The sequence below is a fragment of the Danio rerio genome, chromosome 9 (genome assembly GCF_049306965.1).
Source record: "Danio rerio strain Tuebingen ecotype United States chromosome 9, GRCz12tu, whole genome shotgun sequence".
In the NCBI taxonomy this organism is placed as follows: domain Eukaryota; kingdom Metazoa; phylum Chordata; class Actinopteri; order Cypriniformes; family Danionidae; genus Danio; species Danio rerio.
This window is the reverse complement of record NC_133184.1, coordinates 57,026,226-57,045,482: the sequence shown is the minus strand read 5'-3', so window position 1 is coordinate 57,045,482 and position 19,257 is coordinate 57,026,226. Positions and strand designations below refer to the sequence as shown.

At 37.8% G+C, this 19,257-nt stretch overlaps 1 protein-coding gene across 4 annotated transcripts in view; it reads left to right on the top strand.

Annotated features, from left to right (window-relative positions):
* The window catches only part of gpm6bb (glycoprotein M6Bb), an 88,678-nt gene that overhangs the window by 40,674 nt on the left and 28,747 nt on the right, over positions 1–19,257 (top strand). Inside the window, exon 1 of one of the 4 annotated variants that reach the window (NM_001362553.1) lies at positions 5,411–5,642. In NM_001362553.1, coding sequence (NP_001349482.1) covers positions 5,594–5,642 — 49 coding nt within the window. In that variant the 5' untranslated portion in view covers positions 5,411–5,593. 4 annotated transcript variants of the gene reach the window in all.

The window sequence follows — 19,257 nt, the reverse complement described above, 5'->3', positions numbered from 1 at the left end:
AACACATGCGCTATAGGGGAACTGATGAACTACATTGGCCGTAGTGTGTGTATGAGTGCGTGCGTGTGTGTGAATCTGAACATGTTTGGGTGTTTCCAGGTACTGGGTTGCAGCTGGAAGGGCATCCGCTGCGTAAAACATGCTGGAATAGTTGGCGGTTCATTCCACTGTGGTGACCACTGATGAATAACGGACTAAGCAGAAGGAAAATGAATGAATGAATGAATGAAGATAGTTGTGTTGTCGTGACTTGTTGATCATGTACTGTACATATTTTGAAGCTCATTATTCCAATGCGTTTGTTTGTTTGTTGTTTAAATGTTTGGTGACTGTAGAAATCATTTAGGGAGAAATGAGCTGTGTAAACGTAGCTTATGCAGTATTAGCTGATGTGAAGCTTGTTGTTTTTGTAAATTGATTATTGCTTATTAACGCTGGTCTGAGATGTTGAGACGCATGATTTATGGTGACCCCCCCCCCCCCCTCCTCCCGCATCCACATTCCTCCAGTTATTCCTCTCCTTCACACAGCTTGTGGGAATCTCAGCGCTGGGAGCCCTTGGGAAGCTGAATGAGGTGTGTGTGTGTGTGTGTGTGTGTGTGTGTGTGTGTGTGTGTGTGTGTGTGTGTGTGTGTGTGTGTGAGAGCGAGAGAGAGTGGTGTGAGAGTGTGTGCCAGTGTTTTTGTATGTGTGCATGTGATTGTCTGTGTGTGTGTGCGGATGTCTCTCTATGATTTGTGTGGTTGTGTGTGTGTGTGTGCAGGTATGTGTTTGTTTGTTTATGTGTCATTGTTTGTTTATGTGTCATTGTTTGTCTCTCTTTGTGTGTGTTTGTGTGGTGAAGCTGTGAATGTGTGTCTCTGTATATATATATATATATATGTGTGTGTGTGTGTGTGTGTGTGTGTGTGTGTGTGTGTTTGTGTCTGTGTGAGAATGTGTCTTTATTTGTGTATATGTTTGTGTGTGTGCAAATGTTTGTTTGTTGTGTATCTGCGGGTGTCTGTGTGTTGTAGGTGTGCATGTTTGTGCTTGTGTGTGTGTGTGTGTGTGTTTAGCGTTGCCTGTCTCACTGTGTGTGTTTGAATGTGTGAGTGAGTGCGACTGTGTATGTGTGTTTGCCTGTGTGTTTGTGTCACTGTGTGTCTATGTTTGTGTCTGTTTGTGTGGTGTATGTGTGTCCACGTGTGTGTGTGTGTGTGTGTGTGTGTGTGTGTGTGTGTGTGTGTGTATATAGAGGTGCATGTCTGTTTATATTGGTGTGTTTCTCACTGTGTGTGTCTGTTTGAGTGTGTTTGGTGTGTGTGTGTGTGTGTGTGTTTGTTTGTGTCTGTCTGTGTGTTTGTGTTTATGTTTAGCTTTGTGTATTTGTGTTTGTTTGTGGGGTGTATGTGTGTACACGTGTGTGTGCATGTGTGTCTCTGAGTGTGTGAGTGTCTCTCTCTCTCTCTCTCTCTCTCTCTCTCTCTCTCTCTCTCTCTCTCTCTGTCTGTGTGTGTGTGTGTGTGTTCAGGGCTGCAGGCTCTGGTGCTCATGAGAATCTTCTGTTTTGTGTGTGTCAGACAGACAGACAGCGGTGCTGCGCTGCTCACGGCTGACTGAACACTGAACGCCATTCAGCCTCCGTTTACCCCATACTGACCAACACAAAGCCGTCCTCCAGCATTCACACACTCCATCAGCTGTACTGAGCCCGTCCCAACTCGCACACACAGACAAATACAGCCTGAAAACTCACATGGAGGAGCTGATGACCAGTTAACCTCCTTCATCTGATGTTGTCCTCCTGTATTATGCAGTGATTTAGAGTTAGCTGGAGTTTGGTTAAAAAATCATTATTAAGGGCAATGGTTCCTTTTCACATGACGGTTTGATGCATTGAATGGTCGTCAGCATCTTAAACCCTTGAAAGTTTTTAATATTTTGAGTTTGATGGATGCTTAAAGACGCCTCTCGTGTGGAGGATGATGCCTCATGCATTGCTCAGGTGTGAGTTTCTCGGACTTCAACAGAGTGTCAAAATCTTGATGGTTCTCTGGGTCTGAAGTTAGTCAGATCTGAAGTTAGTTCTGTATTCTCTATCGGATTGGGGTCAGGTGATCGGCTGGGCCATTCTACAGCTTGATTTTCTTTCTCTGAAAGAGAAGGGCGTACTCACACTATACAGTTGAATGAACCGGGCCAAAGCACGCTTGTCCCCACTCCCGTCTGCCCCCAATGGCCCGCACTCGCATTACATTCGGGCCCGATTCAGCACACTTACACTTCCCAAATGATCCAGGAAACGGGCCTGGGCACCTGCTGCTGTCTGGGCTTTCACTGCCCAAAATACACCCCCCTTTCTTTATGTGTTCAATACTTTTTCCCTGCATCATTTCATTTTATTACGCAGAACTTTATTTGTAAACTAATTAGATTTGTTTTCTCTGCATATATGGATTTCTTTGGTTGTTACCAACATCTGGGGAAAATTTCAAATCGACAGCGCCTTTAGAAATATGTGTATTTATTAGAGCTGTCAATATTAGTGCGTTAACGCATGCAATTAATTTGAAATATTTAACGCGTCAAAAAATCATGCAATTAACGCAGTTGCAGTTTTTTATTTCCTATGGGTCGACGTGTTCAACATGCTAAGAAATATGGATAAGACCAAGGAAGCGCATTTTGAAGGCAAGTTTCAGTATAAACCATTAATGTCGCATTACCTGGCTCTCCAGCGTTTCCTCCAGAGTTTCATCTAAATTCGACTTTTTTAAAACCTTCGACTTTTGATACTGCTTGGCAAGCGGAAAGAAAAACCTCCGCATTTCGTGACTCGGTGGTCCTTTAAGGCAGTGGTCCCCAACCTTTTTTTCACCGCGGACCGGTTCTTTACGTGAACACAGCTGCTGCGCTTGTGCATCCAGGTTAATCATGAACAACTCAGGGCACATACGGTCTGATTATGTTTCAATCAAGGTTTATATGCATCAAATACATAACATCTGTGCCAAACATCTCAACTGACGAACATATCAACAATAATACAACCGTATAGCCGAATTAAATGTATGCATTGGCATGTTACAGCCCTAATGAGTATGATTACGTGAAACTCCATATAGATACATATTGCAATGATTTTGGGTACTTACTTAGCGATGCACGCACACATATATGCACAATCCTTAAATGCTCTGCTGAGTTGGACTCTATAATACCTGTTTTACAACTTTAAACTATCAACAACCACCAATGAGCTATATTCTATCGTTCTTCCCGCTCCGTGGTGGATTTTGGCATAGTCCATTTCATTGAGATGGCGGGGGTGAGTAGAAGAAACCAAGTCGCGGAGGGGAATATTCTCTACAGAAATAATTTATGATTTCTTATGTGGCCTGGTACCAATTGTTCCACAGACCGGTACCGTTCCGCTGCCTGCTGGTTGGGGACCACTGCTTTAAGGTAATTAAAAATTCACTGTTTTACATGGTCGACTCTTAATCAGAGTATTATCTTAATCATATTTAAATCAGAGTATTGGTGTCCGTGTAATTGTACTCAGAATGTGACAGATGAAGTCGCGAGCTGTCAAAGACAGCGCATTCCTCTGCCTTTCAGCATGCACCCTCAAATGTGTCATTAAGTTTGACATGTTTCCCTTTTAAATGCAACATTTGTAAATTGTATGCTTCGCGTTGTCGTGTCAGAATCCTTGTGAAATATAGCCATACTTAAGAACGCTTAGTTTAAGCAAATTGGATGAACGCGATCATGCATGTTGAATCTGAAGGGAGTGGCTCCGGCTGCGCTGTCCTGTGCGCGTTGTGTCTGTGTCTGTCTTTCTGTCTGTGTGTGTGTGTTTGTGTGTGTTTGTGTGTGTTTGTGTGTGTTTGTGTGTGTGTGTGTGTGTGTGTGTGTGTGTGTGTGTGTGTGTGTGTGCGTTTCTAGCAACAAACCTACCTAAACTAAATCAAAAAGTTATGAATTGCTGTGAGATTGCATTGCACTCTCAGCTCACATCAATCAAAAGAAAAGGTCCTCATTGTCCCACGATAATGTCAACAGACTGGACTGTATTAGCAACTGGCTGAATGTAAAGGAGGACTGAGCAAAATTGTTTCTACTTTATAATTAATGTTCACAACTCACAGCAATACAACTTTACAATGCGTGCAACTGTTTGTATTCAGTACTTTATTATTATTATAATTTTCCATTTTCCATTTCTGCAATGTCTGTATTTGGCATTTTTTGCAGTCCACATGGAAATCAATGTTTTTTTTATTGGCATTGATTGTTTTAAAACTCAAATGGCATAAACATGGCTGTGTTTTAATTTCTGTAATAAATATGGCTATCAAGCCAGGATCTTGATGGTTTATTGTGGGTTTGTTGTTTACATGAAGAAATCTGTGTTACAAGTTAAACACAAATTCACACAATGAATTTGAATAGTTTTTGTCTTGTGTTTACATTAATTTTACATTTGAATAGCCAAAATGACAAGTTTTAGTCTTTAAAATGTGATTAATTGCGATTAAAAAAAAAAAAAAAAAAAGAAAGAGTGTGATCAATTATTTAATTTTTTTAATCGATTGACAGCACTAATATATATGTATCTAATACATCATCTTTGGATAAAATTACAAAAACAGAATTACAAGCTGTGTAAGGTGTGTGCAATGCAGTGTGTATGGGGACAGGACAGTAATAATGATAATAATAATAATAGTAATAATGATAATAATAATAATAATAACAATAATAATAATAATAATAATAATAATAATAATAATAATAATAACAATAATAATAACAATAATAATAATAATAATAATAATAATAATAATAGTAATAATGATGAAATTATGATGATAATAATAATAATAATGATAATAATAATAATAATAATAATAATAACAATAATAATAACAACAATAATAACAATAATAATAATAATAGTAATAATTATAATAATGATGATGATAATAATAGTAAAAAAATAGTAATAATAATAATTATAAATATTGTGCATAGACAGGTTTTAAAATAAGTTAAAGCAACATAAATTGTTGTCATTAAACTTTTTAAAGTGCACGAAAACGGACAAGTCCATGCAGAAAATCTGCTTTAGCTTGTAGATCTTTTGTTTAGTTTTTTCTCTCTCTCTTGTTTCATTTGTTTGCTCTTTCTCTCATTTCTCCCTCCATCTGCTCCTGCTCTCCGTTCCGTCATTCATTGTCCCGGGAGCATCTTCCCCCTTTTCTTTGCATGTCTTGGGTTCTCATGGCTCGGGCAGCAGATGGAAGGCTAGTTTGTGGCTGGTGGTTTTATGCTATTATGCTAATATATGCGTGGTGGACTTCAGTGTTGTGAGGGTCTCCTCCTCCTCCTGCGTTGGCATTGTGCTGGTCTGGGAATGTGTTGGCGATTCTGTGCAGACGTGACTGGGAACAACTTTAGTTGGACACACAGAGTCTATGTGGCTGCAGAGCGAGACAACAATGTAAAGATATTGCGGAAAGAGAGCAAAACACACAAACTGACGGAATTGGCAGAGTTTTGGAAGAAGATTTGTTTTGTAGTTGTTGATTTGTGGCAAACAGCAATGGAAACTTCATATGATGAAACTGAAGATGAACGGCAGGAGAAACGAGGTAGGTTTGAGTCATTGAAGTCGTTTATTTAATTCAGACTTTCTATTTCTATTTTAATTAATAAATGTGTGTATTTTGGGTGACACGGTGGCTCAGTGGTTAGCACTGTGGTCTCAGGTCCCGGCTGGGTCAGTTTGTGTGGAGTTTGCATGTTCTCCCCGTGTTGGCGTGGGTTTCCTCCGGGTGCTCCGGTTTCCCCCACAGTCCAAACACATGCGCTATAGGGGGAATTGATCAACTAAATTGGTCGAAGTGTATGAGTGTGTGGTTGTTTCGCATTACTGGGTTGCAGCTGGAAGGGCGTCTGCTATGTAAAACATGTAGTTGAACAAAAGGACTAAGCTGAAGGAAAATGAATGAACAAGTGCCATTCTTAGACAAACTTTTAAAGTATATTTTAATAATACAAATGTACAGTGCATTTGGAAAGTATTCATATCGCTGCACGTTTTCCACATTTGTTTATGTTACAGCCTTATTCCAAAATGAATTAAATTGATTGATTTCCTCAACATTCTACACACAATCCCCTATAATGACAATGTGGAAAAACAGAGTTTTTGAAATTGTTGCAGATTTATTAAAAATAAAAAACCCGTAAAATCAGATGTACATCAGTATTCACAGCCTTTGCTCAGTACTTTGTTGATGCACCTTTGGCAGTGATTACAGTCTCAATTCTTTTTGAATATGATGCCACAAGCTTGGCTCACCTGTCTTTGAGAATTTTGGCTTATTCCTTTTTCAGGACCTCTCAAGCTCTCAGGTTGGATGGGAAGTGACAGTGTACAGCCATTTTCAGATCTCTCCAAAGATGTTCAATAGGATTTAGGTGTGGGCTCTGGCTGGGCCACTCAAGGACATTCACAGGGTTGTCGTGAAGCCGCTCCATTGATATTTTGGCAATGCCTTTTGGTTCATTGTCCTGCTGGAAGATTGTAACGGTGGTTGTTAATATTGAATAAGTCTTAGATATAAAAATGAAAGAAGTTGAAATGAAATTGAAAAATGAAGAAATTGAAATCTCAAACACCAGTTTTGGTGAGATTTGAGCACAGTCCACCTGCACCGGTCCAACGCTCAACCGCTGGTCCACATGAGCACTGAGAGGTTTGGCTTTTTTCACGGCCCTTAATCCCCACTCCCAGCGGACCTCAAATAAAAAAAAAAAATGTATCAGTATTATTTACTAAACCTTTGGGCGCCAGACAAGATTACCTTGCCAAAATAAATACACTAATACCCCGTATAGCCGCTGCAAGCACTCAACCACCATACACAATGAAAAAGAAAGGAGAAATAAATATTACTCAACACACACTTTTACATGAAATCAACTGTTGTATTTTTGACACAGTCCAACGACAATTTTTTTCTAAACAAAAAAAGACATTTTCATCACTATTCAGTCTTAAAGTATAATTAACACTGCTTAGGAAACAACAAAAAAGAGAGAGAGAAAGAAACAAACAGACAAACAATTCAATAATAATGTGTGGCTGATATAACAGAAAAATTTATGAATGATATTACAAAATAATATTAAACGTTTTTATTGTATTTTATTTTTCCATCAATTATTGAATAACTGCATTTCTAGATAGTACCCATAGTGATAAATATCACACACCGCTACTTCTATTTTTTAATGCTTTTACTTTAACAGATCCAGTCCAATTTCATATTCTGAAATGTCTGTTTATGAACCCTTAACTTAATGATTTGTTTTCAGTATGCATTACGTGTGCGTTGCAGGCATTCAAAACAAATCTTCAGTGCAATGCAACAAGTGAAGGCTTAAGTCAATTCAACTTCATTTACAATGTCGACTTGTTTAATTGCGCTTTTTATTCATATATTTTTCAGTGTATGCAGTTAGACCATTCAGATATATAGACAGTGTTTTATATACAATACACATTGTTTCAAAGCAGCTTCACAGCAATAAACAGCATAAGAGAAAGAGTTATGTACTAATGTCATTAAATCATGCTATAATAATGATAATGCATTATATTCATACTGTGCATTTCTTACACCCAAAGCACTACACCTGGGAAATAAGTAAAAATCTATAATAGAGTAAAGCCACTCTGACTGGACAATAGTGTCATTATTTAGCTTATTTCTAGTTTTGTTGTAGTTTTCATGCATTAGGGTCTGCACAATATATCATTCCAGCATTGATATTGCAGTGTGTGTATCTACAGTAGTCACCCTGCAGGATCTGCAGTGTTGAGTCTGGATTGTAGTTGATCAAAACACATGATGTTTGTGCAGGATTAACCATAACAGAGCGAAAGTGTATCATCTGCATGTTTTTAAGCCTTTTGACTGAGCATTTTAGGAGTTTAAAGTGTTCAGGCACAAGAAATTGTTTGTTATTAAATTATTTTGCTAAATTATTTTAGCAAAAATAATTGTTTACACTTAATAATACAATGAATACCATGTTATTTTATGTCATATTGGTATATATATATTGATTTATTCATTTACTTTTCGGCTTTTTATATAAAAAAAGGGCTCAGTCCCTTTATTATTCTGGGGTGGCCACAGCGGAATGAACCGCCAACTTATGTTCATGCCCTTCCAGCTGCAACCCATCTCTGACAACATATTGGCATATGATAGAAATTATATTTTATGCAGATGCACTGCATGGAAAAATACTTGATCATTCCAGTAGGTCTAAGTTAATGAAATCTTTGCAAATAAAGCTATTCAAATTATCTAATGAAATTAAATTCATATCGCAATATACACTACCTGATAAAACTCTTGTGGTCTATCCAAGTTTTAAAACATAAATAATAAGTTGACATCTAGTTGATGATTTGGTGTCAGAAGTGTCTCTATGAAAGGTAAAGGCCTCTAGATTTTGCTTATTTGAGCTCAATAAAATCTGATCATGGCTTGATTATTAATGATTTGATCAGGACAGTGCGCTCTGACTCTGCTCAGACTAAAGTCTCATCACTGAACAGAAATAATGTCCAGTATAGAATATAAAGTCCTGCTGCAGTGGAGACAGAATGAATATTGTGTCTGACTCTGTCATGAGCTTGGAGGACTGCATCCATACATCTCTGACATGACTCACATCACTGATTAATAAAGTCATCTGGAATGAAGAAGAAAGCCTTCAGCAGGATCCCAGAGCTCATCAAGAGTCTTTCTGTTCATCTTCAACACCTCCTCCTTCATCTTCATGCTCAATAATGTTCATCTCTGGTGACTGGGCTGGCCAATCCTGCAGCAGCTTGACCTTCTCTGCTTTCAGGAGCTTTGATGTGGAGCTGAAGTATGAGCAGGAGCGCTATCCTGCTGGAGAATTGTCCCTCTCCTGTGGTTTGTAATGTAATGGGCAGCACAGATGTCTTGATACCTCAGGCTGTTGATGTTGATCATCCACTCTGCAGATCTCTCACATACTTAATGAACCCCAAACCATGATTTCTCCTTTACCAAACTTGACTGATTTCTATGAGAATCTCGGCTCCATGCTGGTTCCAGTAGGTCTTCTGCAGTACTGGTATTCAGTAGAGAAATCCACCTTCTGACACTTTTACACATCATCAACAAGACGTCAATTTATAATGTGTTGCCTTTACAACTGAGATCCACCACAAGACTTGTCAGGCAGTGCAAATCACGGCAAAACCGAAATATTGCATTGTCAGATTTTTTTCCAATATCGTGCAGCTCTAGTGTCCCTGCAACCAAAGGTGTAACATTTTTTAAAAAAGTGTTTTCGATGTTAGTATCGGTGTTGTTAGTCTTAAGGACATCTATAAGCTATAAGATCTAAAACTGAGATAAGCCTGTAACACCTCATTCACACAGAGCTTCAGCGTCAACGCTTGACTGAAGGCGTGTCTGAAGTTGGGGCTGAAGCGATCATCATAGCAGCGTCAGCCAATGAAATTCAGTCAGCAATAGGCCACTGTCTAGCTGGTGTATTTGCATACAGCGGTCTGATTGGGTGACGCTTCTGTCGGCGCTCAAAGCTGAGCTAGTCCCAACTTCTGCAGCGAGCAACGCCACTGAAGCGCCGCCGACGAATCCACAATGCAGTTCAGTAACGCCTGACGTCACCAATTCAAAGTGAATAGGAAGCGTTAATGCTGACGCCCCGTGTGAATGGAGCGTAAAGCTTTCAGTGTGTCACTTTCACCTAAAGGATCAAGAGTTTTATCACCTCATACTTCAGTTTCTTATCAAATCTTCTGACCAATCAAATGATCTCTAGTGTCTGACATGACCCACCCCTTTTTTCTCATTGGCTTTTTATTTGATGCTCTTGAGCTCAACCACTCAGCTCTGCCAGTGAGAAAACAAAATGCTATTGGCTGTTTTTAAGGGGAGGGGCTACACTATGCCCCGCCCTCTTGTCATGTTTCGGTTGAGATTACATGTAACATCGAATAAAAACATGCACATTTCAAAACACTTCACAGGAGCTTTAGGGAAGATGTAGGGCGGCTGTAACTTTCTTGATGATGATGATGATGATGAACTTTTTTCCATGTCAGTTGTTTTTTTCATGCACCAGAGCTGTGCGAATGCTTCTGCTTAACCTCAGCTTGAGTGCAGGACGCTGGCAGAGCATCAACTGCTTTCTGATGCTCTCCATTGTGTGTCTGGACGACATGCTGTTAGTGTCCCGCTATAAAGCGTCCGGAAGTGCCCAGTCTTGACCTCAGTGGTTCATTAGCATAGAGGTCAGATCTGTGCTCCATCACACTGGGCTCTTTGTGCGCTGAGATCTGGGCTTCTGCTCTTGTTCTGAGTGATGAGTCTGGCACTGAGTCGCTAGCGCTGTTTCTGTCTGATGATGCACACTAGAGTTCTGCGCTAAACTGGAGTATCGCAGCAAACTTTTGCGCAATAAAGCAGCATTTTCATACTTGCACAAACACACACACACACACACACACACACACACACACACACACACCAAATTGTCCTTTCTGCAGTAGGAGAAGCCACTGTGGGCCTTTTCCCTGAAACCTTTATTTTATTCATCTTTAATGAATGTCTGCCCGTCTGCTTCTGCTCTGGAGCGACAGTGCTTCTCTGATGACTCTGATTGGACAAAATATGCTTAGCCACGCCCCTCCAACTGTTAGTTTGCTACAAGTGAACGACGAGGAACTTAAAAATAAATCCTTCTTCTCTTCTTCTCCCTCTCTTCCTTTCCTCCTCCTCCATCTTCTCATTTCCTCCGCCTCCTTTATTCCTTATCTTACTCCTTTTCTCCTCCTTTCATTCTTTTTCTCCTCATCCACCTCCTGCCTTTCTCTTTTTCTCCTCCTCCACCTCTTGTTTTTTCCTTCTTTTCCTTTTCTCATCCTCCACCTCATTTTCTTCTCCTTTACCTCCTCATTTTTCCTCCTCTGCCCCTCCTTTTCTCCTTTCTCATCCTCATTTTCTCTTCCTGTTTTTTTTTCCTTTTCTCCTTCTCTTTTTCTTCTCCTTCATAATCTTTTCTCCTCCTCTCCTCCCTCTTTTCTCCTTATCTTCCTTTTCACCTCTTCCACATTCTTCTTTTCTCCTCCTCACCTGCTCATTTTCTCATCCTCACCTGCTCTTTTTCGCCTCCTCCTTTTCTCCTTCTTTTCTTTTCTCCTCCTCCACCTCCTCATTTTCTTTTCCACCTCTGTTGTCCTCTCTCACATCCTCATTTCTCCTCCTCATATCCACTTTTCTCCTTCCTCCTAATTTTCTCTTCCTTTTCGACTCATCTTCCTCTTCTCCTTCATCTCCTTTTCTCCTCCTCACCTCCTCCTTTTTCCTCCTTTTCTTCTTCTCTTGCCCTTTTCCTCCTCCATCTTCTTCTTTTCTCCTTTTCCACCTCCTCTTCCCCCTGCTCCTTTTCTCGTCCTTGACCTCCTTATCTCCTCCATCTCCTCCTTTTCTCCTCCTCCTCTTCTATTCTTTCTTTTCACCTCCTCCTTTTCTCCTCCTCCTTTTCTCCTTTTCCTCCTCTTCTCCTCCACCTCCTAATTTTCTTTTCCTTCACCACGTCCTTTTCTCATCCTCCATCTCCTCCTGTTCTCTTCTTCCATCTCCGTTTCACCTATTCCATCTTCTTTTCTCCTCCTCCTCTCGTTCTCCTTATCCTTTTTTCTTCCTCCACCTCTCTTTCTTCTCCTCCACCTCCTCTTTTCACTTCTTCCACTTCCCCCTTTTCTCCTCCTCCACGTTCTCCTTTTCTCCTTCTCCATCTCCAGTTCTGCTGTTCCACCTCCTCCTTTTCTCACTTTCCTCCTCTTCTCATCCTACTTTTCTCCTGCTCTTCCTCTTCTCCTCCTCCACCCCCTCATTTTCTTCTCCTTCACCCCCTCCTTTTCTCCTTCTCCACCTCCCCATTTTCTCCTCTTCTACCTCCTCCTCCTCTTTCACCTGCTCCTTTTACCTTCCTTCACCCTCTCCTTCTCTTTCTTTTCACCTCTTCCACTTTCTCATTTTCTCCTCCTCACTTCCTCCTTTGCTCCTCCAACTTTACTCCTTATCTTCCTCTTCTCCTTTTCCGCCTCTTAATTTTCTTTTCGTTCACCTCCTCTTTTTCTCCTCCTCCACCTCCCCCTGTTCTCTTCTTCCACATTCTCCTTTTCTCTTTCTTCTCTCGTCCTCCTTATCCTTTTTTCCTCCACCCATCTTACTTCTCCTCCTCCTCCCCTTTTCTCTTCTTCTACTACCTCCTTTTCTCCTCCTCCACCTCCTCCTTTTCTCCTTATCCTTCTCCTCTTCTCCACCTCCTCCTGTTCTGCTCTTCCACCTCCTCCTTTTCTCTTCATCCACCTCCTCCTCCTCTTCTCCACCTCCTCCTTCTCTCCATCTTCTCCTTTTCTCCTCCTCAACTCCATCTCCTCTCCTCTGTCTTCTTTCTCCTCCTCCTCTCCTCCACTTTCTCCTTCTCTTCTCACCTCCTCCTCTTCTCCTCTTCTCCACCTCCTCCTTTTATTGTGGCTGGTGTGGTTTAGTAGTTTGTTGTGTATCTCTGCATGAATGCTTCAGCTGAACATGAGTCTGTGTGTGTCTGCTTTTATAACCCTAACCCGTCTCTCTGGGTTTTTCCACTGCCGTCAACACAAACTGAACCCAATCTGTGGCATTTAAAGTCAGGATCCAGTTGAACATCTGAGTGTGTGTGTGTGTGTGTGTGTGTGTGTTTAAGACCGAAAGAGCATGAGTTATGAAGGACTCAGCCATAATCACAGCTGTGAGTCTGCATGGAAAGCTGGAAAGAGTCAAATGCGGCTCATGTTTGGGGAATGTGGCGTGTTTTCGTGTGTGTTTTTGGCAGATGTGTTTTACACTGATGTGTAATGACAGGCGCTATGCGTTTGTGGAAGAGATCTCACTATACTAAATACAGCATCGGCATTGCCTGACAATAATGATTATTTAAAAAAAACTTTAGTAAGGAATGGAGAACACTCTGAGAATAATTAAATGATAAACACCTGGAAACGAGGTGTATAATAATGAATCAATGCCTGAAGTGCCAAGTGCATGAATTAATGATATGTAATGTAATAATAATTAAAATGATTTCATATCATAACAATATATAACTAATCGCTTAATAATACTATTAATAATAATAATTATATAATAATAATAATAATAATAATAATAATGATAAGCACTATAATTAATTGGATATAGTGCTTAATAATGATAATAATAATAATAATAATAATAATAATAATAATTATTATTATTATTATAACAGAAAATTACTTTTATTGACAGAAGAAAATGAAGATGAAAGAAAATAAAGTCTAATTACTATTACTTTATTCATTTTATTTGATTTGTCATGACTCTTTAACAAAGATCTTTTGCAAAGATTATTATTTATTAATTAGTTTATTAATTAATTTATTTATTTATGCATTTATTGATTTATTTATGTATCTGTTTATGTATGCTTTATTTATTTATGCATTTATTAATTTATTTATGCATCTATTTAGGTATACATTTATTTATTAATTCATTTATTTATGCATTTATTTATGTATACTTTTTATTTATGCATTTATGTACACTTATTTATTTGTGCATTTATTCATTCATTTATTTATGCATTTATTTACGTATGCTTTTATTAATGCATTTATTTATGTATGTATGCATTTATTTATTTATTTATGCGTTTATGTATGCATTTATTTGTTTATTTATGCATTTATGTATGCATTTATTTATTTATGCATTCATTTATTTATTTATGCATTTATTTATTTATTTATACATTTATTGTTTTCTTTTTGTATTTATTTATGCATTTAATTATTAATTTATGCATTTATTTTCTTATTTACAAAGTTATTTATTTGTGCATTTATTATTTATTAATGCATTTATTTATTTTTATATTATTGCATTTCTTGATTAATGCATTTATTTATTTATGCATTTGTTTATTGATGCATTTGTTTATTATGCATTTATTTATTAATGCAATTATTTATTTATGCACTTATTTATTTATGCATTTATTTATTTATGCAGTTATTTATTTACGCATCTATTTATTTATTTATTTATTTATTTATGCATTTATTTGATTTTTACATTTATTTATTTAGTTATTTATTTACCTACCTTCCTGCCTGCCAGGCTGCAAAAATGTAATAAAAAACTACTTTCTAAATGAAGTTTGCTTCCAGCTCTTGAACAGTTAGTCCAGTGTTTTCACACTGATTGACTGGCTTCATGAGAATCATCTGATGCTTCAACTGACCTCAACTCATCTATGAGTGATGTTCCTCTGGAGCTCTACTGCAGTAAACATGCTTCCCAAGAGCTTTAGGTGGAAACCACTGCACCGTTTCCCTTTGAGACTGGAGGACTTGTGTGTCTTCATAAGTGCGTTTGCGGGTGCATGTCTGTGTGTGTGTTTGTGAGAGAGAGAGTCCATGTAAAGTTTGTGTTTGTGAGACTTTTTGTGCTTGTGTGAAAGCGAGAGAGAGAGAGAAAGCGGGAGGGAGATAGTTTGTGTGTGCTTGAGTGTGTGAGAGAGAAAGAGAGCGATAGAGTGTGTGTGTGTGTGTGTGTGAGAGAGAAAAAGAGAGTCCATGTGAAGTTTGTGAGTGTTTGTGTGTGTGTGTGTATGCTTGAATTTGTGTGTGAGACAGTGTGTGTGTGTCTGTGTGTGTGTGTGTTTGTGAGTGTGTATGGAATTAAGAGTGTGTGTGTGTGTGTAAGCTTAAATGTGTGTGTCAGAAAGAAAGAAAAAGTGTGTATTTGTGTGCGCTTGTGTGTATGTGTTAGTTTGTGTGTGAGTTTTTTGTGAGAGTGTGTATGGAATTGAGAGTGCGTGTGAAAAAGTACTTCTGTGTATGCTTTAGTTTGTGTGTTTGTGTGTGTGTGTGTGTGTGTGTGTGTGTGTGTGTGTGTGTGTGTGTGTGTGTGCTTGAGTGTGCGAGAGAAAAAGTGTGTGTGTGTGTGTGTGTGCTTTAAGTGACTGTGTGTGTGAAAGAGAGAGAAATTAAATGTGTGTGTGTGTGTGCGCGCTTGAGTGTGCGAGAGAAAAAAGTGTGTGTGTGTGCTTTGAGTGACTGTGTGTGAAAGAGAGAGAAATTACGTGTGTGTGTGCGTGTGCGCGCTTGAGTGTGTGCAAGAGAAAAAAGTGTGTGTGTGTGTGCTTTGAGTGACTGTGTGTGTGAAAGAGAAATTAAGTGTGTGTGATTTTGTGTGTGTGTGTGTGTGTGTGTGTGTGTGCGCTTGAGTGTGCAAGAGAAAAAAGTGTGTGTGTGTGTGCTTTGAGTGACTGTGTGTGTGAAAGATAGAGAAATTAAGTGTGTGTGTGTCTGTGTGTGTGTGTGTGTGTTGTGGGTCGTGAGAGACTGTGCCATGGGCAATACTCACTGGGTTGTGGTTAACCTGTTGTCATGGCGACCGGTGTTCATTATGCGGACCAGAATGCAGTGTGTCCTCATAAAGCAGCGCTCCGGCTGAGGCTGACGGGCTCTGAAAGGGCCTCTGCTCTGCTCTGCTCTGCTCATAGATCTGCTTTCATTTGCCTTTCTGTGCTGGGAGAGAAGAAAAGCCTTCGCTGAAGACACTTTCAGGACACAATGAGGCCTTCAGTTCAGTCATTACTGCCGTTCTCACAGCGGATGACGAATCTACACTGCAGTAATGCTCTCTCACGTAGAGTCCAGTCTCTAGTTCACATCTCTGCAACATTCTTAAATCCTGAAGCACTTTCTGGACACGTCTAGAATATTGTCTTGCTCATTTATTCATTTTCCTTCAGCTTAGTCCCTTACTTATCAAGGGTTGTCACAGCTGAAGGAACCGCCAACTATTCCAGCATGTTTTACGCACTGTAAAACACAGCTGTAAATCCAGTACTGGGAAACACCCATACACTCTTGCATTCACACTCATACACTACGGCCAATTTAGTTCATCGATTCCCCTATAGCGCATGTGTTTGGACTGTGAGGGAAACCGGAGCACCCAGAGGAAACCCACACCAACACTGGGAGAACATGCAAACTCCACACAGAAACGCCAACTGACCTAGCTGGGACTCGAAATGGCAACCTTCTTACCTTATCGTGCTACCCACTGCACCATCGTGGAAGTCGGAAGCCGCTTTGTGTGACGTTACACTTAACAAGCAGATATTAATATATGAATTACTCAATATGAACTGATGAATCTCACACAACTTAAGCATGTCCATGTCACTTTTGTGCACAAACTTTTTCATTTTTGTCAAAACAGATAATTATTTTATTAATAATTAATAATAATAATAAGAAGAATAAAATTAATAAGAATAATTGCACAAATCATGATTCATGAAAACAAATAATAAAAAAACTAAATAGTTAAATATAGAGTTGAAGTCAGAATTATTCGCCCCCCTGTTTATTTTTTCCTCAATTTTTGTTAAAGGAGAGCAGATTTCTCCAACACATTTCTCATCATAATAGTGTTAATAACTCATCTCTAATAACTGGTTTATTTTATCTTTGTCATGATGACAGTAAATAATATTAGACTAGATATTCTTCAAGACACTAGTGTTCAGCTTAAAGTGACATTTAAAGACTTAACTAGGGTAATTAGGGTAACTAGGCAGGTTAGGGTAATTAGGCAAGCCATTGTATAATGATGTTTTTTTCTGTAGACTGTCGAAAATAAAATATAGCCTAAAGGGGCTAATAATACTGACCTTAAAATGTTTTTTAAAGAATTAAAAGCTGCCTTTATTCTAGCCCAGTGGTTCTCAAACTGTGGTACTCGGGCTTCCTTCTAGTGGTACACAGAAGAATCAAATATGTCATATATACATGCAAGATATATTTCAAAATTTATCACAAATGATTTATGTATAAATATGATGAAATATATCCTAAATTTATGAGGCGCAAGTGTAGGTGAACATAGTAGATGAATAGGCTTATATATGTTAATACTTTACATATAAGGCAGGAGTTTTTTTTTTTTTTTTAAGTAGCCAACCATTTTTATTTCACTTTTAAAAGCACATAAAATTAAAACTTTGACATTTTATTTTAGCATTTTTTTTTTTTTTACCTGTAAGCACAATACAGTGTTCATGTTCAAACTATTCATAATACTTAAAGGGGGTGACAATAATAAATATTCTTAATAATAGGAATTAATCTGCCTGGGTTTTGAACTGTGCAGAGCTGTAGCTGCTTAATTAGGCCTACTACGCTACTGTATTTTAATACTGGTCGTTATGGTGGTACTTGGAGAGACAATTTTTTTCTGAGGTGGTACTTGATGAAAAAAGTTTGAGAACCGCTGTTCTAGCCGAAATAAAACAAATAAGACTTTCTCTTTAAGAAAAAATATTATCAGACATACTGTGAACATGTCCATGCTCTGTTAAAACTTCCTTCGGGAAATATTTAAAAACTAAAAAAGAAAACAAAATTGAAAGGGGGACTAATAATTCTGACTTCAACTGTGTGTTATAATAACAATAATAATAGTTATTTATTTATGAAAAATAAAGTAAATGTTAAAAAAAAAAAGCTGCGGATCTCTTGAGCTCAGGGTTTCTGGGCTGCAGTGGATTATGTCGATTGGGTGTCTGCACTAAGTTCGTTGTAGATAGATATGGTGCTTCTGGGGTAGGCTAGGACCACCAGGTTGTTTAAGGAAGGGTGAACCGGCCCGGGTTGGAGACCGAGCTGTTCAAAGCCCCCGTGCTGATCAGTAGTGGGAGTCGTAGTCGTAGAAGATGTGAGTAGTGGCGAATGGTTAGTTAGAGAGTAGTAAATCTGGATAGCGAATATTTTGTATATAATTATTTTGTTGCTTTATTGTCTATTTTGAAGAGGAGCACATTTCAGCACATTTCCAATCATAATAGTTTTACTACTCATCTGTAATAACTGGTTTATTTTATCTTTGTCATGATGACAGTAAATAACAGACTAGATATTCTTCAAGACACTAGTATTCAGCTTAAAGTGACATTTAAAGGCTTCACTAGGGTAATTAGGGTAAAGTTAGGGTAATTAGGCAAGTCATTTAAAGGCTTCACTAGGTTTATTAGGCAAGTTATTGTATAATAATGGTTTGTTCTGTAGACTATCAAATAAAAATATAGCTTAAAGTGGCTAATAAATTTGGCCTTTAAATGTTTTTAAAAAAATTAAAAGCTGCTTTTATTCAAGCCAAAATAAACCAAATAAGACTTTCTCCAGAAGAACAAAATATTTTTAGACATACTGTGAAAATGTCCTTGCATCATTTGGGAAATATTTAAAAAAGAAAGAAAATGAAAGGGGGCTAATTTTTCTGACTTCAGCGATATATATATATATATATATATATATATATATATATATATATATATATATATATATATATATATATATATATATATATATATATATATATATATATATATATATTTTTTTTTTTTTGATTGGACACTTTTGCACTGTACATAACCACACCTTTGCACCATAGTGCTATGTCGGCTGAGCCTTCATTTATTTTTGACTTGTTTCACACATACTGTACCCTTACAACGCCTCTGTGTGACAGTAAAGAAAATAAAATTCATTTCCACAAAGACATGATTTATGAAAACCAATTAAATATAATGTTTTGTTATAAAGTTTATTTATAAAAATCAGTTTCAGTTTCCTTTATTTATGTCATTCAAATCATCACAATAGAATTGTAATGCAGAACGAAATTACGTTGCAACAGACCCAACAAGAACCTAAAAAAACATCACTATATAAACACTTTAAAATCCTAACATGATAAATAAGCTTGCTTTTATAATTCCATAAAAATAAAAAAACATTATTGTATTATATTAAATTATATAAGATATAACCTATTTTTAAAAAATCTCTGAAGAGAATAACTTAATAGTTAAATACCTACAGTATTTCACCATTTGTTGTAATATTAACAATTTATGCTAGTTTAACAAATTTATTTATTTATTTTTAACACTAGCTATCAACAATGCTTAAGAAATGGTATTATTCAAAAGTCTTATAATGACATATAATGACATATAATCTCGAAACCGCACTGATTTGCTCCTCAGGCTTCTGTAAACCTTGGTTTTCATAAAGAA